Genomic DNA, 25000 nt, shown 5'->3' on the forward strand with positions numbered 1-25000 from the left:
CTCTCAAAATTTGGGCGGTCGTATGATTTTTATGTCAAAATTCGAAATTTTCTAAGTTCGTGACCTTGACCTTGACCTTGGGTCGAAAATGAAAAATTGAGCTCCGTGGGGCTATGCAGGTGCCATTGGGCTAACCAAATACCAAAACCCCTGCCAGATTCGACAAACCCCTCGGAGAAGAAAATATTTTATGTCAAAATTCGCAATTTTCTAAGTTCGTGACCTTGTGACCTTGACCTTGTGACGAAAATGAAAAATCGAGCTCCGTTGGGCTATGCAGGTGCCATTGGGTTAACCAAATACCGAAACCCCTGTCAGATTCGACAAACCCCCAAGGAGAAAATGCAAATTGAAATCGGCTACCCCCTAAAAACACTTGTTTTTTGAGCGTGGCTCCGCCCATAATGGGTGCACCACGCCCGTTTTCAGGAAAACACAACTAGATCATGATATAAACCTCCCACCAAAATTTTATCAGGATCGGATCAAAACCCACGGAGCTATGCTCGGGACAGACATCCAGACAGACATCCAGACAGACATCCAGACAGACATCCAGACAGACATCCAGACAGACATCCAGACAGACATCCAGACAGACATCCAGACAGACATCCAGACAGACATCCAGACAGACATCCAGACAGACATACAGACAGACATACAGACAGACATACAGACAGACATACAGACAGACATACAGACAGACATACAGACAGACATACAGACAGACATACAGACAGACATACAGACAGACATACAGACAGACAGACAGACATACAGACAGACTCACAACAATAACGAATATTGTGGTCACTTATTTTTTTCGTGAAAATATTTTTTCGTGAATCAATAACGCAAGCGCCACTTTCATTCTGGGAAAACGAAGACGAGCAATAGGATGGAAAGATTGAGCGATGGGGTATGGTGTGGACCCGTTATTTCCTGCATGTGAACTGGCTGGCTCATGTGTTACCAAACGGGGTGCATGAAGAGGTGTTGAAGGGTGAAGTGCAAGAATGTCAGGTGTGACTGTGAGTTGTAAAATATCAGGGGGGAGAGGGGGCCTAAAAAGGGCCGTGGGCACTTCTGTTAATTGTTCTGCGTTCCAAGGGAACAAGGGAGATTTTGTTTAAAGAGAAAGGTTGTAAGTGTTCTTTAGGTGTGGCGACCGCTTCCAGGAGTTCTTTCTGGGTCGGTAGCTCTTTTGCCTCGGACTGCTCTGTCTCACTCCAGGTTCCAGTTCTCTTTCCAGGATCGTTCTCCCTCCAGGCTTTTCCAATCTCATCGCTGCTCCCAGAAACGGCCACCCTGTCCTGATCTCTGTATCAGCCTTCTATAAGCGTGCAGTGTTTCTCCCACCACGTCCGCTCTCCTCACGATCCAGCAGTTTTCCCATTGGTGGTTTCTGTGATCCGGCAACGCTCATTTGTCAGTTCGGAGCTTGTTGTCCTTGCATTGCTGCCACTGCCATGTGTCCTTACGCTGCCATTTGCGCTCTGTTGCCGCATGTATATTTGCGCTGCCGTTTGCGCTTCACCACCGGCATGTGTCCATATTTTCTACAACGTTCGTTGGCTTTGTGGCATGGAGTCATGCCAAGCATTTTGTAAAGGATGTTTGATTTGTGAGAGAGAGAGAGAGAGAGAGAGAGAGAGAGAGAGAGAGAGAGAGAGAGAGAGAGAGAGAGAGAGAGACACACACAAAGAGAGAGAGACACAAAGAGAGAGAGACACAAAGAGAGAGAGAGACACACAAAGAGAGAGAGACACACACAGAGACAGAGACACACACAGAGACAGAGACACACAGAGACAGAGACACACAGAGACAGAGACACACAGAGACAGAGACACACAGAGACAGAGACAGAGACACAGACGAACAGCAATAGGGCTGACACTGCGATGAGCACAATGCTTATTCCCCTCCCATATTGAACGTTGGATTCCCAGGTTTTGCTAAACAAAATACGACAACATAACTGCACTATGGGTTTTATGTACTTTGTTATGTGCCACCCCTGAGGTTTCCCAAAATCCGTCACAATATTTATATAATGGTAATTCAATTTGTTAGTGTTATCCATATTCTCATCATAAAGGTTTGTTGAAAATTTGATGACAAAAGCTCAAATGGTAGACGAGAACGCATCTCAAAATGCAAGCGGACAAAATAAAGAAACGTGAAAGTGATTACAAAACCAGCCCGTCTCGTGCTGATATGCATAGCATGATCTAAAAGGGCTGATTTGTACTGACTGTGAATTTGCCCTTTGATATTTTCACCCAGTTATTAATAATTGGTCTTGTCCATATTCTCATAATGGAGGTTTTTTGAAAATTTCATGACAAAAGCTCAACTGGTTAAAAAAGAAAAGAAAAAAGTTATGGGTTGGACAGACACACTGACACAAACTTCTGCAAAAGGATTGTTAAATAGCAGGTTTTGGGTCGCTGATGACTTCATGTGATTTGAAGGTTGTAATCACATTAATAATCGTTACGCAATTATTTTCTTACATTTGAAACTCAAAATACAGGAATTACGGGGTTACGTTCTGAGAAATGCGTCGTTAACCGACGTCGTCATTGTGCGAACATCATATTTTTTTTTTTTCGTTTTCGTTTTCGAACATCGTACTTACACAAACCTAGACACCTAGGCTATATGGTGTAGCCTATTGCTCCTCGGATACAAACCTGTACAGCATGTTACTGTAGTGAATACTGTCGGCAATTGTAACATACATCCAAGAGAGACGGAAGACACGTTAGTTTTACCTTTGTGCTGTTCATGACAGCCATGTGTGTTGTTAGCGGCAGCTTACAATCTCCTCTCGCATAGATTATAGAAAGGTGAATAAATAGCGTTTGGATTTTATAAATATGTAATCATTGCATCGATGTTATAATTTATAAATGAAGAAACGAGCACCTGTCAATTGTGATAATATTTTTGGAACAGTGCGATTGTTTTAACAACATAAAAAGCTTCACTAAAAATACATTTGTGTTTGAATTTCGACTGTAAGAACAACGATTTATTCATGGAATTCTTCAATTCAAAAGTAATTTACTTGCCAGAAGGTAAACGTGCAAACATTGGTTCAGTTTGAAAGCCGATTTCCTTGAATCCCGATTTAGCACGACCCTGCTTTTTTCGCAATGACATTTTATGGACCTCAACGATCGCATTATGACGGGGCCACACTGTCGTTTATTATCATTATCAAGTATTATGTACTGTAGAGTGTACATAATTGTATGTGCTATTTTTATACGACTGGCAGCGCTACGTCGGCTACATCACTCGGCGAAAGGAATTTTTCAGCTCATTATAATGGAGCTGGCAGATCCGTCGTATATGCGATTATGGGACCACCGTCGTATATGCGATCCGTCGTTGCCCGAAACGTCGTTATGTGACGCATGACTGTATACTAAAATTAACTTTCAGTCAAAACTTTTGTCAGTGATCGAAAAACATACCGGAATTTACCGAAAATGCTATGACGTCACGTTCTCCGAAAACTTTGTGAACATTCAGAAACGGCGTGTGAACAATGGCGAGATACGAATGAGAAAGTGATTTCAGCGGTGATAAAATTGAGTGTTTTCATTCCGATATTGCCGAGGACGAGTCAGAGGATCATGGGAATTTATACTATGGGGTTTCTGGCCCTGAGCCATTTAAATTTGAGCCACTTGCAAGTGCCAGAAAACGACCTATTTCGTGTACAAGTGGCAGGACTGACTGCCCGGCAGTTCACACTGACAGACTCCACCAGACAGATTGGTTTGTAGATTTTCATTTTCTTGTTCGATGCATGAAATAATGTAAAGTTTGATTCGTCTGTGACTTGATATAATAATTTTTAACCCTCGAGTCACTCAAGAGTCAGAAATAGAATGAATCAATAATGGACCCAAATATATTATACACCGTAGCCTTGGCGTTGAAGTCTTTCTGACAGCTGAGCTTGACCCCAGCGAAAGTGAACAGTTAAAACAAACCCCAACTTTCAAGAGACTGTTGTGGCATATAAATACCAAAGCATGTTTAGCCTCATTGGGAAATATTCTACCAAATTTAGAAAAAAAAGTTGAAAATTGATCAATTTTTTACAATTGAAATGAGATAGCCCAATTTGCTGATGCTGTTAAAAAAAGTAATTTCATCAACAATAAGTTGATTTGTTGAGAATTTTTTTTCATGCTTGTGTTTTTCAGAAAGTTTATTTAGGTGTTTTTCCATGTACTCTTTAAGAATACATTTCAAGGTTTTTCTCACTTAAACTCGACAATTGATTCTGTGACAGCAGTATCTGGAGAACTTGTCAACCAACAACTCATATTCACAGAGTGGTGATCAGATGTGTTTATGCCTTTGTAATCCTTGGCTGTGAAATGATCACCACAAATGACAAGTCCATCCAAAGGGTCTTCTTTCCCCGTTTTCTTTGGGGGAATAATTCGCCCATTTTGTTTGTACAAATCTTGTTCACTGCTGGCGAATGTTTGATTCCTTTGGGAATCGATGGGAGCGATTACCCGTTTTCCAGCCATTTTCGCAAAACATGACGACACGCGTACGAGGCATGATGTACAAGTATCCAAATAACTTTGTTCTACAATAATTCAAAATATAAAAAGGATGATATAGACATTTGCAAGCTCAAAAAAAGCAAAAGAACGGCCCACTGAACTGGACACTTCTTCAATGAGCGAGTGAGCGTCCGCTTTGTTTTGGAGAACGTGACGTCAACATCCATATATGGCACGCGGCTGTTTTTTTTCAACAGCCTCGAGAAGTAACAACTTCAGAGTTAAATTTCATTAATTTTCCTAATAGTTAATCAACAACAATAGTTTGCATCGAACTATTTAATGCACATATATTCATATTCATAAATTTTCAGAACATGTTTGGTGACCCGCAACCTGCTTTTTAATAAAGTATATGGGAGGGTTTGCCAGACAGTCCTTTTGAAAGACAGAATATGAGTGTGAGATTTGTCTGGATTGAAAGAAATTCCAAGTGTATGACCAGCTCATGATTCTATCAAGGTCTACAGAGAGTGAAGAAGCTGCTGTCTGCCTATCTGAAGGATGAGGGACATTACGGGAGAGGGTGGCGTCATCAGCTGCAAGAATCGGAGGATTTTTCAGTCAAAGATATTGTTGATAAAGATTAGGAATAGGATTGGGCCAGGAACACTGCCTCAAGGCACTCCAGCCTTGATGGGGGAGATGATAGGAGGAGGGGGGTTTTATGTGGTGATTTTTTTTGGTGACCTTGGCATGAAACTGAGTACCCCCAGCATGTATGCAAAATCTGGTGAATTGGCTCAGCGTTTTTATCTTGCCAAAACGAAGTTTTTGCAAGATCTGTTACTTGGTAAGTTTTTTTTTGTTTGTTTGTCTGTAATCATTGGATTTTTCACCTTTATATCACTCTGTAGAGCACAATTCTCATCGGAAACTCTTGTGGGTACACATATCGTAGTATTATTACAATACCCTTCAGCACACATAAAGGTCAAGGTCAAAGGTCAAGGTCACTTTGCGGTAAATCATGGAGGTCGACGAAACCCTTATTTTTTGAGTAATTTCAATCGAATCATCTCCAAACTTTATGGGAATGTAGTATATGGTCTGGCGCTCAGCTGATTAGTTTTTGGTGGCGATTGGCCTTGACCTTCATGGTTAGCGCCTGAGGTCAAACATATTTGACCCCAAGGTCAAATTTTCAAGTTTTAGGAACCATATCGTGTAGTACCTCAAATTGAACACCTCGATGAGTGCTTTCTAGATATGTCAAGCTTGAGACATTATGACGTCATTTGGTGACGTTATGAGGCAAACACATATTTTTCATGGTTACTCTGTAGAACGATTCTCATCGGAATCTCTCGTAGGCAGATATTCCTCAAGGCGTCGCTCCTGGTGGATACCAGCTCTGTTCGCCTCAGTGTGACCTTAAAGAAGTCACACGTGGTCACCTTTTGGCAAGATACGGGTCACCCTGCGGGTGACATTGGTTTTTTGTTTTATTTTTCCAATGATTTTCAGACCTACAAAATGTCAAAATTCCACTGGTCGCATACACCGATAGGAAGTCTTCAGAGGAAGATCCCCCCGTCGAAGAGTGTTTCGGCCCTTGACTTTCTTACACTCTCGGGGGGTGGGGTGGGGGAGAAGGGGTGAGCGACGCTCCAAAAAAGGAATGTCTTCCATTCGGGTGTTTCTCGCTCCAACCTATTCCAGGAACTTCTGGTTTTCACCTTACGTTTTCCCATTATATTATGATTTGGGGTGGGGAGGGGGGTCTTTGGTTGAGGGAGAAGCAAGATTCATTTCCTTCGAAAACGAGCCATGTTCTAACCAACGAGGCTTGGTTATCAGACAGTTGTTTTCCTGATGACCAGTCGGAGTCTTCTCTTTCAAAAGTAGAGCCATGCTGATGCCTCTTCAACAGCCGACGACCACTCCTGCAAAAGTTTTGTTCTGTCTCTACTTGTCAGGCCAAGATTTTTTTTACAAGGGTATAGGCTGACCAACCAACTAATCCCCTTCCTCCAATTTCCACATTAAAGTCCTTTGTGTATCTTTGTCATCAGCCATTCATATTTAGCTCTTAACTTCACCAGCTTCCAATATCTGAGACTCAAATGGTACTGTTAACTCAATAATTATGATGCACCTGCTCGACTCTGATTGAAGGACAATATCTGGTCTTTGACGTGTTTCAGCAATAATCCCAGGAAATTTATTCATGCCTGGTAGATCAGCCCACATTTTCCAATCATTCACATCATGGAACACTGTATGATGAAGCAGAGAATCTCTTTGTTGGGCGGGGGTGATTATTTTTTGCACTTCACCTGAACCTGGGTACCCCCCACATGTATGCAAATTTTGGTGGAGATTCAGCCTCCATTCTTTTTGCCTCCACTGACTAATTTGCTGGTGACATTATGTTTTAGGGTTGTCCATCAGTCTGTCCATCCATGCGAGTTTTCTCTGTTTTCTTTACAACTGCTTATCCGATTTACACAAAATTTTCACCAAAGGTGTGACTACTCATGTAGAACGTTTTTATGGAATGTAGAATCATAGATTACATGGTGTGGCAGCCATGTTGGAGAAAAGGAAAAACTTTGGACCTTTATCTCCAAAACCGCTCCATGGAAAAAATTGAAACTTGGCACATGTCAAGTACCCCCCATGGGTAACAAGTGTGATTTTTACCTTGCATTTGCGAAGTGAAAATCACGGTTAAGCGATTGGTAGTATACATCGTACGTTGTACGTGTCTGCATTTTGTTAAGAGCGTACATCAAAAACCGTTCATTGGAGGAAATTTAAACTTTACCACATGTTACAGGACCATGTGATATAGTGGTCACTCTTTTGAGGTCAATATGGGCCAAAGGTCAACATCGGCCAATTTTATAAGATCCTCGATTTTCATCTGATTGAGAAATTTGAAGAGGAATTGCTGCATATCAAGGAACTGAATCCAACCACCAACTATATTTGAGGTCAACATAGGCCAAAAGGTCAACATAGGCTGAAATTTCTAAAATTGTCAATTTTCATCTGATTGATTTGAAATTTGAACAGGATTTGCAAATTATGTCGCTAAATTCAACCACCAAGAGTTGGCTCGCAGCAAGTCCTCAAGGCTGCACCGGTATCTATTCTATGAATATCATATAGTTTGATGAAGACATAGTTGGCTTCGTTATGTCATAATTCCATAAAGGTCGAATGCTTTATCCGATCAGTATGAAAATTTTTGAGGGTCATCTAGGGATAAAATGGTCCCCAAAATTTTTTTCATCATCAGTCACGTGATTTGGCAGCCATCTTGTTTTTAACATAAAAACCTTTTAAAAATCCTCTCCAGAACAGCTGGGCATATCAAGGGGAAGCTTCACACACGTTCCCCAAGCCTTTGGGATACCATGGTGTTCACGAATTAATCATAGATCACATGATCTGGCAGCTCTGATTGTTTGAAGAATAAACCTTTAAAAATCACCTTCTCCAGAACGACTTGACAGATCGAGGGGAAACTTCACCCACGTCGTCCCCAAGCCTTGGGTATACGAGGTTGTTCACGAATAATTAATTAATAGGTCATATGGTCTGGCAGCCATATTGGCTTGAACAAAAATCTTTAATAAATTATTTCTTTTGAATCGCTTCATCAATCGACATGAAATGCCAGTTATGACCCAATAGTCATGGGGAATATATGTTTGAACTTTCAACCAGATAGGACGCATGGTCTGGCAGCCAGAATTATTTAATATTTGGAATCGGGGTTCAGGAATTTAAATCAAGCTTGGTACAAGTAAAGTATTATAATGATGTAATATTGTGGGCGGCGACATATCTGGTGCTGTCGAAGCGTGCCCTTCCAGTTTCCCATGATTTTCAAGCATACAAATGTTATTTTCTTGTGGGGGGGGGGGTAGGCTCAGCAACGAACGGATCATGATCTATAGAGGTTGGACAAAAATGTTATCAAAGCTTTTTCACCAGAAATATCTTCATTGGTGGTATGTATCATCAGAAAAAAAACCCCACCCGAATCCACCCATGGGAAACCTCGTTTTGACCTCAAATCCAAGATGGCCGACATTGTACAGGTGCAAAACTTAAAATGGACCCAATTTTGGAAAGAAACAACATAGAAACACTTTTTAGGTGTCATTTTTAACTAATTTGAGGACTCCCGTTCATTTAGTGAAATTTTCGGAAGCATTAGAGGTCACGATTATGTGTTAAGGTCAAGGTCATTGTAAAATTCTATCAAAATTTGATCTCAAAACTCACCAAATGATGCGTATTAACCCAGGAAATCGCTCAGTGTGGCATTATCACCTATAGATCACATTAGTTCATTGTCGATGGAGGGGCATTTCTCCACAAATTCTTGTGGCCCAAGCACTCTAGTTATGCCAAGATATGTGCAATGTATGTCCGGCATGTGCGCAGCACCTATGGATGTGCACTGGTTGTGTTTGATGGGTATCACGGCTCCACGACTAAGGAGGAAGCTCATCGCCGTAGGACAGGGAACGACATTGGTACTTCAGTCTCAGTTTCTGCAGAAATGCGTCTAACCATGAGTAAGAAAGCTTTCCTTGCCAACACATCAAACAAGCAGGCCCTCATCAACCTCCTTGCAGAGGATATGGTCAAAGCAGACATCACCATTGAGCATGCAGAAGGAGATGCTGACTACAAGATCTCTATGCTAGCATGTTTGTCTGCGAAGAACAGTCAAACAGCCGTTGTCACAGATTCTGATGTATTTCAGTTGATGATACATCATGCTGATGCCACAGATAACAGTGACAACCTGTACATGGTGACCGCAAAACAGACGGTGTGCATCACAACGTTGAAGAAGAAACTGGATTCTGCCCTCTCGGAAAGTCGACTTCCTGCACGTTTTCAGTGGGTGTGATACCACATCAAGGCCATATGGAATCGGCAAAGTGACTGTTTTTACGAAGTATGCAACACTGAGCAAGTCAGCCACCGTTTTTATGTCTCCGTCTTCATCGAAACAGGACAACGAACAGACAGGAGAAGATGCCATGCTGGAGATATATGGGTGCACTACATCACAAAGCCTCAACGCAGCAAGGGTGACGAAGTTCCTATTGAAGGTAGCTACTTCTACACATTATGTATCTCCAGAAAAGCTTCCACCGACGAGTGACGCAGCCACCTTTCATAGTCATCGGACTTATCACCAAGTGCAGGGATGGCGTGGCAATGATATCACCTCTGCAGTTTGGGGTTGGAAAGCCACTCCCGGTGGTCTTGTGCCTATCAGGATGACTCAGCCAGCAGCACCAGAGCGACTCCTCAAGATAATTCGGTGCAATTGTGGTGGCCAGTGTGACAAAAAAACATGCACCTGCCGCAAGAATGGACGACAGTGCACACCAGCTTGTGGCCAATGCAGGGGAATATCATGCATGAATGTGCCACATGTGGACAATCAGGATGATGATGACCAGGATGTAGATCTCAATAATAATACAATGGATTGACATTGCAATTTGACTTTAAAAAATTATCACTCATACAATATCATTAAAGTGATCAGGCATAGTAAACTTTGTTATTAGACACCTTAACACGGGTTTCAAAATAATGTCACTGCAAGGTCACAAAATCTGTTTGGATTCTTACTTGTTTGGTTAAATTTGGCTATGATTATGATCTCAATGCCAATCTCATAAATATGTGAATGGACATCTTGAAAGAGTCCATTGAAAATGATTCATCCAATGTACTTTATTTTGAGTCGATTTGCATCATTTTGATCAAATTCAGGGTCAAATTAGGATCAAATTTGACCTTGACCTTGAATTTATCACATGATCTTGATATCCAATCACCTCAAAACTATTACTAAATGATTGAGCATCTTAATGGAATATGTGGCAATAACAACCAATATATTTTATCAATAACTATCATTTTGGCATAACTCTTGATACAATTTTGGTCAAATTTAACGTTGCTTCGGTCAAGTTTAACGTTGACCTTGAACTTGACATATGACCTTGATATCTAACGATCCTATAAGTATCACTAAACGAATGGGGGTCCTCAAATTAGTTAAAATTACACCTTAAAAGTGTTTCTTTGTTGTTTCTTTCCAAAATTAGGTCCATTTTAAGTTTTGCACCTGTACAATGTCAGCCATCTTGGATTTGAGGTCAAAACGAGGTTTCCCATGGGAGGATTCGGGTGGGGTTTTTTCTGATAAGAAATATCACCAATGAAGTCATTTCAGGTGAGAAAGTTTTGATAACATTTTTTTCCAACCTAAATCGTTCATTGCTTAGACTAGGTGGGTGGTGTAGGTGTTGCTGCCCATGAACTGACACTGGTTACCATCAGCACAAATGCAAAATTTCATGAAGTTTGGGCCAGGGATGTGTAATTTTAGAGTAAAATGGTGACAGGAAAACACACACACACACACACACACACACACACACACACACACACACACACACACACACACACACACACACACACACCCTGGAGATCTTAATCAACTCCATCAAACTGATGACAGGTGGGACCAAGCTTTGATGGAATTGAAGACTGCACTGAATATAACAGCTTCAGTGAGGCTGAGACATTTGGGATGCGGCCAAGCCATGCAGCTTGATGCGCTTTGTTGACTCCTTCCCGCCATGGACAAATGGGACCAAGCCTCAGTGGGACCGCTTAGGAAGATGGTGACCGATGGCAGTACATATATATATATATATATATATATATATATATATATATATATATATATATATATATATATATATATATATATATATATATATATATATTTGTATATATATATATACACATGGTGTCCCCAAAAAAATGTACTCACTCTTTAAATGATAATAAATGTGTTGTTTATTGACTTAGAAACAAGATTAATGGTTAAATGGATAAATGCATGTTTACAAACGTTCAAACTGACGACCATCACATTTGAAACACAGCCGATAACGCGGACCAATGGATTCAACAGTGTTACGAATCATTTCATTTGGAACTGCAAGACATTGTCTTTCAATTTCCTCTTTCAGCTCATCGACTGTTGCTGGTTTTGAGCCGTAAAGCTTATCTTTGGGATATCCCCATAAAAAGAAGTCCATTGGAGTGAGGTGTGGGGAACGCGTAGGGAATTCAACACTATCTCTTCACCCAATCCTTCTGTTCGGAAAAGTTGCTTCGAGATAGGCCCTTACATCACGGTGGTAGTGGGGAGGTGCTCCATCTTGCTGAAAGTAAATCTCTTCGTCACCAAATATCTCTTCGACACGTGGACCGACGGATTCCTGCAGCAAGTTTAAGTAAACATCCCCAGTGAGAGTTTGGTAAAAAAAAAGAATGGCCCTACGATGCCCAATGCTGATATCCCACACCACACAGTAACCCCTGGTAAGTTTAAATGATGTTCCATAGCAACATGTGGATTTTCAGGAGCCCAGTAGGTGCAATTGTGTCGGTTAATTGAGCCATTTAACTTAAAACTGGCCTCATCGCTCCAAACAATTTTGGATGGAAATGCTGCATCTTCTTCGCATTTGCCCAGGTACCACTCACAAAATTCAGCTCTCCGGTCAGGATCATCTTCATTTAGAGCGTGGATTAATTTTGGAATGTAATTTTTCCAATTAATTCGCTTCAAAATGCGATGGGCGCTTGATTTTGAGATTCCTGTCTCACGAGCCATTTGTCGTACAGATTTCCGTGCGGATCGGTGGAGGGTATCCAGCAATTGATTTTCCTTCGCGGGAGTGGTTGATGACCGTGGGCTTCCTGAACGCTCCTTATTGACGTCTTGCACAGTTCCATCTGTTTCAAACTTATCTCGGATGCTAGCAATGTTGCGTCGCGTTCGTGAATCTTTGTGAAAATGTCTTCTCAATTATCTTTGCACTTCCATGATGTTTTCGTGCTTCCAGTCGCACTTTATGATAAATTTTCTTTCTTCAAAACCTCGTCGTACTTCTGCCATTATTATGGTCAATTTGATCTGAAAATAAATGAAAAATTCAATGAGTTATGAGGAGCCAAAATGTGAGTACATTTTTTTGTGACACCCTGTATATGCGTATATATATATATATATATATATATATATATATATATATATATATATATATATATATATATATATATATATATATATATATATATATATATATATATATATCTTTGATTTTCCCTGATGAATCACAAACTTCTGGGAAACTGTGCCTCTTTCCAATTGAAACAATGCCTCGACATTTGCGGATTCGGCATTCCCAACATTTTTCAGGAACATATTCCCCACAAATGTCATGATGCGATCGTGTGTGTGTGTGTGTGTGTGTGTGTGTGTGTGTGTGTGTGTGTGTGTGTGTGTGTGTGTGTGTGTGTGTGTGTGTGTGTGTGTGTGTGTGTGTAGAATATATATATATATATATATATATATATATATATATATATATATAGATATAGATATAGATATAGATATAGATATAGATATAGATATATATATATATATATATATATATTATATATATATATATATATATATATAATATATATATATAATATATATACACATATCCCTCTTAGATTTGTATTTAATTTTCCAGTCTATCCTTGGTCTGCACCTATTATCCGTCTGCTTCTCTCTGTTCCATTGCCGATGCTGTGTCCATTCTCTGTCTACCTCTGAGTCTTGAACTTGTGCAGAGAAACGTTTATTGTGAAATCTTGACAGAGCAAAATGCATTCATTTGTTGCCTTGCCATTAAACCTGTTGAATGAAGTTTGCTTTTATCCTCTTCCTAACAGGTCTGGGGTTCACAGATGTTCTACAAACAAATGGAACTGCCATGCTTATCTATTGAATCCTTCACACTGGAGATCACGGTTGGCAGTCATGTCAAGAGAAAACTTTGCTCAAAGTGGACAGAAATTCCATTTGTTGTCCCAGAGTTGAGGTTTGTTGAAATTTACAAACGAGGTTATAACTGCGAATGAAATGCCCCATACAATGCACTGGCATGGTAACTTTTACATTCTGTAAACTTCAGGAAAGTAATTGGAAAATTGAAAATTTTCTTGTCTTATAACTATTCGTTTTTGATTTTCAATTATCTTTCGAGATTATGATTTGGAGAAGAATCAGCTCCAGCAATTTTGTCTTTCAATAGATAGCTTGGATAATTGTATGGGAATAAAATAGCTTTGAATGACTGCTTCTGATTTTTCCGCACTTTTAACATTTGACACTCTTCGTTAACATTGTGAAGTTATTTAATTGATTTATTTTGCACATGGAAAGTAGTCTCCATGTGTCATTCATTGACGTCATAGTGAGAATATATCTTTGTTCCTCACCTCAACAAATAACTGACTAAAAGGGATACCCAGTGTAGCCCGGTCTACTTTTTGTGGGGCACGTACGCACGCACGCACGCACGCACGCACACACACGCCTCTGTTATATATACTACCGGTCAAAAGTTTTGGAATACACCCATTTTTCTAGTTTTTACTGAAATTTAATGTTTCAATGTACAGGTAGTCGTCGACTTACAACCACAATTGGTTCTGACCAATCGGTTGTAAGACGACTTGGTCATAAGTCGAACAACGTATATTTTCCATACAACAACAACAAAAAAAATTTTTACATACAAAAAAAAGTGGTTGTAAAGTCGAACAGTCGTAAGTCGCAAAGGTCGTAAGTCGATGACAACCTGTACTCTGATATTAAAGCATAGAACAAATCTCTCTCTATCGAGTGCAGCCTGTGGCTGCTGGTTGCATCATTGGTTGGGACGCAGCTATGCCATTGATGCAGTGTCCCCCTTAACAGAACACTGGTGCTCATTTTGCTGACCTCGGAAGGATGACAGGCTGAGTCAACCTCCTGGTGTATTTTAATTCAGCGGCCAACGGGGCTTGAACTCAGTACCCTAGGATCCCAAGCCGCCACCCTAACCACTAAGCAAACACCAGGCTTCATAGAACAAATAAACAATTGCAGATAAAAAATAAATCATCGAATCGTTTTGTTGAACAAAATTTATTGTAAATTTTTAACTCATCAAAGTAGCCACCTTTTGCAGATATAACAGCCGAACATACTTGTGGCATTCTTTCTCCAATGGAAATCAAATATTATTCGGAAAGTTCTTCCCAACACTGTTGCAGAAGGTCCCACAAATGTGTTGCACTTGTAGGTTGCTTTGCTTTCACCCTTCTGTCCAGTTCATCCCAAACCAGCTCGATGGGGTTTAAGTCTGGAGACTGCTGGCCATTCCATGATTTGAAGCCTACCATCTTGTTCTTTTCTTCCAAGGTAGTTCTGACATAGCCTGGAGGTATGTTTTGGGTCGTTATCTTGCTGTAGGATGAACTCCTGACCAAATAGGCAGAGACCAGAGGGTATTGCATGGCACTGCAAAATGCTGCGGTAGCCCCTTTGATTCAGGGTGCCAGTCACTCTGTGCAAGTCGCCGACTCTGGATCCAGCAAAAGATCCCCAGCTCATCACGCTTCCTCCTCCATGTTTGACAGTTGGTGTCACACACTGAGGAACCATCCTTTCACCTACTCGACGGCGTACCAAAACCCTGCGTGATGAACCGAAGATTTCAAATTTTGATTCATCGGTCCGTGAGACCTTCTCCCAGTTTTCAGTAGTCCACTGGTGGTGCTTCATGGCCCAGGCAAGCCTCTTTTTCTTATTTTGCCATCTTAGCAATGGCTTTCTTACTGCCACTTGACCTGTCAAACCTACAGCTCGAAGTCTTCTCTTCACTGTTGAAACTGAGACTTCCTTACTTCGACTGATGTTAAGCTGTGCTTGAAGCTGCTGTCCTCTGAGCCACCTATCATGCAAGCTGTTGACTCTCAGAAACTTGTCTTCTCATTGTGTTGTGGTTTTGGGTCTGCCAGATCTCTTCCTGTCAGAGTTTCCTCCAGCTTCCAAGTGCCCTTTTATGGTGTAGGAAACTACTCACTGACACCTTGTCTTCATTTGCAATTTCACTAAAGGAAAGACCTACACTTTTAGGGTTATAATGGTCTGTCTGGCTTCCTTTGTTAATTGTCTTTTTCTCGCCATAATGATAGCAATATACTACTTCCTGCAGAGCAAAAAAGACCAAATAATGCTTCCGAGGGTGTAACAACACTGTTCCAACACTGTTTTTATGCAGACAGAGGGTTTGTAACTAATCGACAAAAGTTGGGACACCTGTAGGAATTGGTTGCATCAACTTTCAAGGCTTAATTTACTTCCATTGCTGCAGAACAGCTGCATTTGCAAACCCATTACTTGTTCCCTGAAAAGGGCCTTTTTTAACAACTGAAATTTGCATTATTTTTAAGTTTTTTGGTAACCTCAACTTTTTTTAACCTCTGGCAGTTTACCGCTTCACGTTGTACCATTTCAGGTTATTCACTTGACTTGAGCTGCTTAAATTTCAGTAAAAACTGAAAAATTGCGGTGTTCTAAAACTTTTGACCAGGAGTGTATAGTGTTGATTTTGGCAGGTGATTCTGTTTCAACATGTCATGCATCTCGTCTCGTTCACCAATTAAAACTTAGTTATGAGAAACTGTTTTGTTTTTGTTTTTGCTGCTCTCATTTTCTCTAAATAAAGGCAAGAACTCCACAGTGTCCTGTGTGATTGTATTTTTCTCATCACATTAAGTGATCATGTTTAATTTTATGTGATGGTGTTGAATTGTTTACCCAACAGCTCAGTTTTTTTCTCCTCATGTATGTCCATCTCCACCATACTCTTTGGTAATCTGTGAACCTGCTACCCTTTGCCGTTTAGATCCGCGATCAGCCCAGACCCAAGAATCGCAAAAATGTGAAAAAGAAAAGTAATAATATAACAAAAAGCACTTTTCTCAGGAATTTGAAAACATTTCATGCACATTGTCGAGACTTTTTGAGAAAATGAATGACATTAAAGAAAGCAAATTTGCTAATGGAGTAATATAAAGCACATTTCCTCATGACCCAATTAATTTTTTCAGTGTCAATAGAAAAGATGCATATATAGATATATATTTCTAGATAGATATATATATATATATATATATATATATATATATATATATATATATATATATATATATATATAGATATATATATCTAGATATATATATATATATCTAGATATATATATATATATATATAGATATATATATATATATATATATATATATATATATATATATATATATATATATATATATATATATATATATAGATATATATATCTAGATATATATATATATATATAGATATATATATATATATATATATATATATATATATATATAGATATATATATATATATATATATATATATATATATATATATATAGATATATATATATATATATATATATAGATATATATATATAGATATATATATATATATATATATATATATATATATATATATATATATAGATCTAACCACTCTTCTTGGATCTTTACATAAGTTTCATCTTGCTTCACATTTGCAGTGTAATTGGCAAAAGAGTCAAGCTCTGTGGGTGTCCTCAGCTCAATGTACATCCGGTGGGCTTCCCTTAGTGCCACCTCAGTCTCTTCCAAAAGATCTAAAGTGGACGAGAGAGGGGGTGAAATACTTAGGTGTTTATCTTGGCCCTCACCAGTACTCCCTTATTAACTGGGAAGGAGTGGTAGATCACGTAACCAAACGTCTCAACAAATGGAAAAGGTTCCTACCACAAATGTCTTTCAGAGGTTGTATACTAATTACACTGAACAACAAAATGTTTTTACTGGAGATGTGTAAAGTGATTTAGACTAATTTGGGTACGCTGATTTCAAAAATCATAACCGTTTTGCTGTATCACGTCAGGATTTTCAGTAACAGAAATATTCCCATTGCCTAGAAGTCAGGATTTCAATGAAATTTACAAAAATTCATTTATTCATTTATTTCATCATGAATGCTTCAAAATTATAGAAATTACAGAAAAACTCCACTAGAATGTAATTAAAAATGCTTTAGGCATTTGGCTTTGCGTTTGCGCTGCTCTGTGTCAGTTTCACGATGCAGGAACCAGCAGAAATCGCCCATCATGTTCGGGTTGTGCCGCCTTTGGTAACGCGTCTCCATGAGTGAAATCTCTTGGTGGAATCGCTCGCCGTGCTCGTCCGAGACTGCTCCCAAGTTGTCAGGGAAGAAGTTCAGGTGCTGGTGTAGGAAATGGATTTTCAGGGACATCCTGGAGCCAAGTTTCCTGAAGGACTCCAGCAGCTGCTGCACTATTTCTTCATAGTTGTCCGTGCGCTCGTTCCCCAAGAAGTTGTCCGTCACAGCTTTGAAGCTCCTCCACGCTGCCAGCTCTTTGGGGTTTAGAGTTGTCGGAAAAGTTTCGTCCTTCATAATCTGTCGGATTTGCGGTCCAACAAAGACACCAGCCTTGATCTTGGCCTCCGACAAGGTGTTGCCAAACTTTTCCTTGAGGTATAAAAACCCACGCCCATTCAGATCCATTGCCCGTACAAAACTTTTCATCAAGCCGAGCTTTATGTGGAGTGGTGGAAGGAAAACCTTGGCTGGGTCGACAAGGGCGACATGCTTCACGTTGTGTCGACCAGGTACATGCTCTTTTCGCTCTTCCCAATCTTTCTTCGTCCAGTGATTCTTGTCGTCTCTGCTATCCCAGAGACAAAGGAAGCACATGTATTTCGTGTAGCCTGACTGCAGCCCTAACAACAGCGCCACCACTTTCAAGTCTCCACAGATGTGCCAGTTGAAGTCATTGTACTTGATGGAATCAAGCAGCTGCCGCATAGTCTCATAGGTCTCTGTCATGCCGAACGCGTGAGCCAGTGGGACTGATGGTTTCTCGTTGCCATTGTGGAGCAAAACAGCCTTCAAGCTGTTCTTCCCCGAGTCGATGAAGAGGCGCCAGTCTGCAGGATCGTGATCACACCCAAGTTCTTTCAACAGACCGTTGATGTCACTGCAGAATGTCATCGTGTCTTCCATCTCAAAGAACTCAGCCATGTCTCTGTGACGTGCTCTGAACAAGGATATCTTGGTGTTAGGTTCAAGTAGATTCCACTGCTGCAGCCTTGATCCAAGCAGCTCTGCCTTCGCCTTTGACAGCGAGAGATCTCTTACAAGATCATTTAAGTCTCCCTGGTTCAGAAGGTGTGATTCTTGAGTGTCGGGTTCAAAAGGTTCATCATCACCATCCTCTTCACCACTGCTTACAGCTATGTTCTGATCAGCTGGAGGTGTTGGAACGGGGTTCTCGTCATCATGAGGCACAGGTTTACGAGCAGAGACGCAGTCAGCGTACTTGATGTGACCTTTATTCTTCTTGTTGAAGCCGGCGATGCTTGTGCAGCAGAAATAACAATCATCATGATGATTCTGCGGCTCACGCCATATCATGGGCACCGCAAATGGCATGCTCGCGCGCTTTCCCACCAACCACTGAGTCAAGGTTGTGTGACAGCTTGTGCAGCAGATGTGTGGTGCCCAGCTCTGTTCTTGGTCCTCCACCTTACACCCGAAGTAGTGAAAGTAGGCGGCCTTCATTTTCACTGCTGTAGATATACTTCGCTGTTGATCTTTATTGGTATACCGACCACAGACATAACAGAAGTTGTCAGGATGATTGGTACAGGAACACCTACTCATCTTTATCTGAAAGAAAGAAATATAACACAAGTTAACAACAATTGTACGAAATAGACATGTTAAAGACATATGTAAATTTCATTGAAATCCTGACTTCTAGGCAATGGGAATATTTCTGTTCCTGAAAATCCTGACGTGATACAGCAAAACGGTTATGATTTTTGAAATCAGCGTACCCAAATTAGTCTTAATCACTTTACACATCTCCAGTAAAAAAAAATTTTTGAAATTTGTTGTTCAGTGTTATTAATACTTTAGCTACCTCTGTCTTGTGGCACAAATTCATCTGTTTACAGCCACCACACAGCTTGCTTGAAGAGATTCAACAGATACTGGTTAATTTTTTTCTGGAATGGTTATCATTGGTTGCGGTCAGATTTACTCTGTCGCCTCTTGTCTGATGGTGGCCAAGGGTTCATTGACGTAAAATGTCGTCTGATGGGCTTTCGGCTGAAGTCGATACAACGAGCGATCAATGTGAAAAAACGGCCCTGGCGCCCCGTAGCACAACGAATGTTGAGACGAGCTGGATTGCTCGGCGACGGCCTTGAGTTGTTCCTAATTTAGTCAAAAAAGATTGACATGTCTCACCTTCCTCTGTTTTACCAGTCTGTTGAATGCTGGGCAAGCAGGAGTGGTGACCTGCCAGAGGGATTTGTATGACATCAAAATGTTTGTGGGAGAACCTCTATTCCTCAACCCACTCTTTCCCAGTTCCCAAAAGCCATTGCTTTTTACAAAACTTCATTTCAGCTGGTATCAAAAATGTTTGGAATCTTCGTGACACATCCAATTGTTGTTGGAAGTCTGTTAAAGAAATTGCTGAAATCACTGGCACCAGGTCATTAAGAGCTGTCGGTAAAGTAGTTGTCGATGTCATCCGTACATCCTTTAAACTTGGGTTGCAGTGGAGTACGGAGGTCCAATGGACACCCCACAAGCTTACTTGTCCAATTCGCTGGGGTTACTCCATCTCCAGTCAGTATTGCTTCCTGTTTATTTAGTAATCTTGACAGTAAATCAATTTATCGTTTTTGTCTTTCTGTTATTATTATAAATACCTCTTCAGTTGGAGTACTGAGATGGAAAACGCTTTTGACATATGCAACCCCTTCTGAACCTGCATGTGAATCGATTTATTGCACACCAATAACCAAAAGATCAGGTGACTTGCAATGGAGACTTGCTCACTGGTCACTGCCAACAACACCTTTGTCAACCGAATTGATGTTGCTGTCTCAGTGCTTTGTCCCTTTTGTAACATCACTGAAGATTTGTCCCATGGATATATTGATTGTGTACGATTGTGCCCCCTTTTTCTTTTATTGAACAATATATTTCATCGGGTAAATGTCCCCTTTTCACTCCGGTTATTTATTTTTGGCCTCAGAGTCAATTCCGGTACTGAAAAGTTGTTAATGTTTTGAATGTCAGAACTATGTTCTATCGGAGGCAAAGTTAGCAATCTTCCTGTCGAGGAAAGCCAAAATGAAAGGCAAACCTTTTGAGCAATGTAACGTGATTTTGCATTTCCAATCCCTGGTTTCAACTCGTTTGAAACTTGAATTTAATTATTACAGAAATAATGAAAATATGAATACCTTTGTTTAAACTTGGTGTGTTGGTAAAGGCGCTGTCACACCTTGACGATTTAGCCAGCAATGGCAACGTATAAAAGTGTATGCAAAACGTTGGCGTACGCTGAAATTTTGATGTTTTTTTTTTAAAGTTTTGGTCATATTCATAACGTGTTGGTCGTATGCATAACATATTAGTAACGGGCACAGAACGTTTCGTTGTCTGATAGATAACTTATACCAACGAATGCTGAGCCTGTTGTCGGCGTTCACAACCTATGCCCAACGATAGTTTAACTTAGGCATAGCGCGCTGCACGTATCGCTGGGAATAAGTTGTAGGCACGATATGCTATCGTTGACACACGTCGACACAAGTTCCTTGCAAGTTACTCATAAGTCGAAACGCGTCGAGGTAATGTTTAGCATAACCAAAACTTTTTTTTCTCCTTGGCTCCGTGAAGGCGCGTGACGAAATATCTGAAGTTGTTGTTGTTGTTATTGTTGTTTTTTTTTTTTTTAGTTTATCACGAATTTTAAAACATATTCGGACATTTGCTTTTAAGTTTCGACGTCGACGTGATAATATCCTCAAACAGCGTGACGAAAAATCGGAAGTTATTGTTTTTTTTTTTGTTTTTTTTTTTAACGCTGCCAATACGCCATTATACAGTAACTGTAAATTAGAAACACGTTCAGTAAGTTCTGTGGTCGTCCGGAAGACGTCAATCAAATACGTCTACATACGTCAATATGCGTTGGAGGTATGTTACACATAGGTTCAAAGCACATTACTCATAGGTAAGAAATAAGTTTTGGGTATGTTAAGCATTACCTCGATGTGTTTGGACTTATGAGTAACTTACAAGTAACGTGCCTCGACGTGTGTCAACGGTCGCATAACGTGCTTCGACGTGTGTGCAACGATCGTGTAACGTGCCTACAACACGTTACTCATAGGTTAGAAATAAGTTTCGGGTACGCTAAACATTACCTCGACGTGTTTCGACTTATGAGTAACTTACAAGTAACGTGTGTCGACGTGTGTCAACGATCGCATAACGTGCCTACAACTTATGACCAGCGTAGCGGAACGTGTGAGTCATACGCCTGCATACGTTGTAAAATTTCAAGCATGCAAAAATTTGAGGACAACCGCAAAGTACAACGTTTAAAGCCGGCGTACTATGATGTTTGGCAGTGTTTTTCAGCGTGCTCTTAACGTATACAAAACTTACCCATAACGTATTCGACGTGTGCCGGCGTTTTTCGACAAATTTTTCAGAAGTCGGCATACGCTGGCTAAATCGTCAAGGTGTGACAGCGCCTCAAGATGTGCAATGTAAAGGAAAATGTATGAGGAATTTACGTGTCGTGTTTTCTTTCCTTGTGCCCTTGGAATTTTCTTTGTTTTGAATTGCTTTTTTTTGGTGTTTCTTTGACTTTGCTGATTTTCTCTTTGAAACCTGTTTTTGTTTTATCTCCTTTGGTTTTTTGTATTTTTATAATTAAAGGAGTCAAAAGTCTCTGTGTCTCTCTGTCTCTGTGTGTCTCTCTCTGTCTCTCTCTGTCTCTTTCTGTCTCTCTCTCTGTCTCTGTCTCTCTCTGACTCTTTCTGTCTCTGTCTCTGTCTCTGTCTCTGGACATATCTGGATGGTGTTGTCCGGACAGGGTTTTTCTCCGGATGTGTTCAAGCAGTGTTTGTCTCCAGACGTGTCTGGGGGGTGGGGTGTTTGTCTCCGGACGTGTCCAGGGGGTGTTTGTCTCCATTCATGTCCAAGCAGTGTTTGTCTCTATCAGCTGGGCTCCAGAAACGTCTGGAGTTTTTCCCTGGATGCTTCTGGGTGGTAATTATTGCTCCACTGCACGTCTGCCTTCCTTTCCACTCACCTCACACTGTCTTCCCTTCCCCATCACTCCCCGCTCCTCCTCCCTCCTCGCTCCCCTCCCTCCTTGCTCCCCTCCCTCCCCTCCCTCCTCTCTCTTCTCTCTTTCTCTCTTTCTCTCTTTCTCTCTCTCTCTCTCTCTCTCTCTCTCTCTCTCTCTCTCTTTCTCTCTCTTTCTCTTTCTTTCTCTCTCTTTCTCTCTCTTTCTCTTTCTTTCTCTCTCTCTCTCTCTCTTTCTCTTTCTCTTTCTCTTTCTGTTTCTCTTTCTTTTTCTCTTTCTCTTTCTCTTTCTTTTTCTATTTCTCTTTCTCTTTCTCTTTCTCTTTCTCTTTCTCTTTCTCTCTCTCTCTTCCCCCTCTTTTTCTCCCCCCCCCCATTTAGTATTCCCATCAGCGAAATGATGGGTGGTATTTACTTGAACTCCAACATAACGGAAACCACAATCTTCACATTAACAGCTCGATTTCTAAACTCGATCCTAATGCTGGTCTCACGCCTTGAATTTCCCCATCCACACCCTTTTTGAGTCTTTCCCTTACAAACCCCACGACACATAAACATTTGTTCTTAAACTCTTTTAATAGAGAGGTTTTATTGTGCTCTTCTTTTGGCTAGCTCCCGTTAGGGGTCGCCACAGCGGATCAACCGTCTCCATTTCGCTCTATCCTCCACATCTTCCATTGACACTCCAACCACCTGCATGTCCGCCCTCACCGTATCCATGAACCTCTTCTTTGGCCTTCCTCTTCTCCTCCTGCCTGGCGGCTCCATCTTCAATATCCTTCTCCCGATATACTCCGCTTCCCTCCTGTGCACATGTCCAAACCATCTCAATCTCGCCTCTCTCACTTTGTCTCCAAACCGTCCTACCTGCGCTGTCCCTCTAATACACTCATTTTTTATCCTATCAATCCTCGTAACTCCCAACGAGAATCGCAGCATCTTTAACTCTACCACCTCCAGCTCCGCTTCCTGTCTTATTGTTAGCGCCACCGTCTCCAAACCATACAACATAGCTGGTCTCACTACCGTCTTTAATACTTTCCCCTACACTCTTGCAGCTACCCTTATGCCACAAATCACTCCTGCAACTCTTCTCCAACCACTCCATCCTGCCTGCACTCTCTTTTTCACTTCTCTCCCGCACTCTTCGTTACTTTGGACAGTTGATCCCAAGTATTTAAACCCATCCACCTTCCCCACCTCAACTCCTTGCAACCGCACCATACCACCACCCTCCCTCTCATTTATGCACATGTACTCCGTCTTACTCCGACTGACTATCATTCCCCTTCTCTCCAGTGCGTGCCTCCACCTCTCGAGGCTCGCCTCAGCCTGCTCCCTACTCTCCATACAGATCATGATGTCATCCGCGAACATCATAGTCCATGGAGACTCCAGTTTGATCTCGTCCGTCAAGCTGTCCATCACCATTGCAAACAGGAAAGGGCTCAGAGTCGATCCTTGGTGCAATCCCACTTTTACCTTAAACCAGTCCGTCATTCCTTCCGCACACCTCACCTCTGTCACACTGTCCTCATACATATCCTGCACGATCCTCACATACTTCTCCACCACTCCCGACTTCCTCATACAATGCCACATCTCCTCTCTTGGCACCCTATCATAAGCTTTCTCGAAATCCACAAACACACAATGTAACTCCTTCTGGCCTTCCCTATACTTCTCCATCAACATTCTCAAAGCAAACATTGCATCAGTGGTGCTCTTTCCTGGCATAAACCCATATTGCTGCTCAGAGATCGTCACCTCTCCTCTCAACCGAGCTTCCACTACTCTTTCCCACAACTTCATGGTGTGGCTTAACAACTTTATCCCTCTGTAATTTCCACAGCTCTGTACATCACCCTTATTCTTGAAAATCGGAACCAGTACACTTAATCTCCACTCCTCCAGCATCCTCTCACTTTCCAAGACTTTATTAAACAATCTGGTTAATAACCCCACTGCCATCTCTCCTAAGCACTTCCATGCCTCCACTGGTATACCATCTGGGCCAACTGTCTTTCCACTCTTCATCCTCTTCATCGCAGTCCTCACTTCATCCTTACTGATCCACCCCACTTCCAGATTCACTATCTCCACCTCTTCCAACCTTCTCTCTCTCTCATTTTCTTCATTCATCAGCTCCTCAAAGTACTCCATCCACCTTCTCAACACACTCTCCTCGCTCGTCAGCACATTCCCATTTGCGTCCTTTATCACCCTAACCTGCAGCACATCCTTCCCAGCTCGGTCCCTCTG

The 25000-nt window shown here is 41.1% G+C and overlaps 1 protein-coding gene across 10 annotated transcripts in view; it reads left to right on the forward strand.

Moving 5' to 3' along the window:
• Positions 1 to 16240, forward strand: part of LOC147030121 (ATP-dependent RNA helicase DHX58-like) — a 187332-nt gene extending 171092 nt beyond the window's left edge. For 9 of the 10 annotated variants that reach the window (XM_085873833.1, XM_085873837.1, XM_085873839.1 and 6 more), the window contains one exon: positions 13404 to 16240. In XM_085873833.1, coding sequence (XP_085729959.1) covers positions 13404 to 13592 — 189 coding nt within the window. In that variant the 3' untranslated portion in view covers positions 13593 to 16240. The remainder of the gene's footprint in view (positions 1 to 13403) is intronic. The other variant, XM_085873840.1, reaches the window with a different exon arrangement.
• The last annotated feature ends 8760 nt before the right edge of the window (positions 16241 to 25000 follow it).

Source organism: Eptatretus burgeri, chromosome 3 (assembly GCF_056783735.1).
Source record: "Eptatretus burgeri isolate ZD-2024b chromosome 3, Ebu_testis_v1, whole genome shotgun sequence".
In the NCBI taxonomy this organism is placed as follows: domain Eukaryota; kingdom Metazoa; phylum Chordata; class Myxini; order Myxiniformes; family Myxinidae; genus Eptatretus; species Eptatretus burgeri.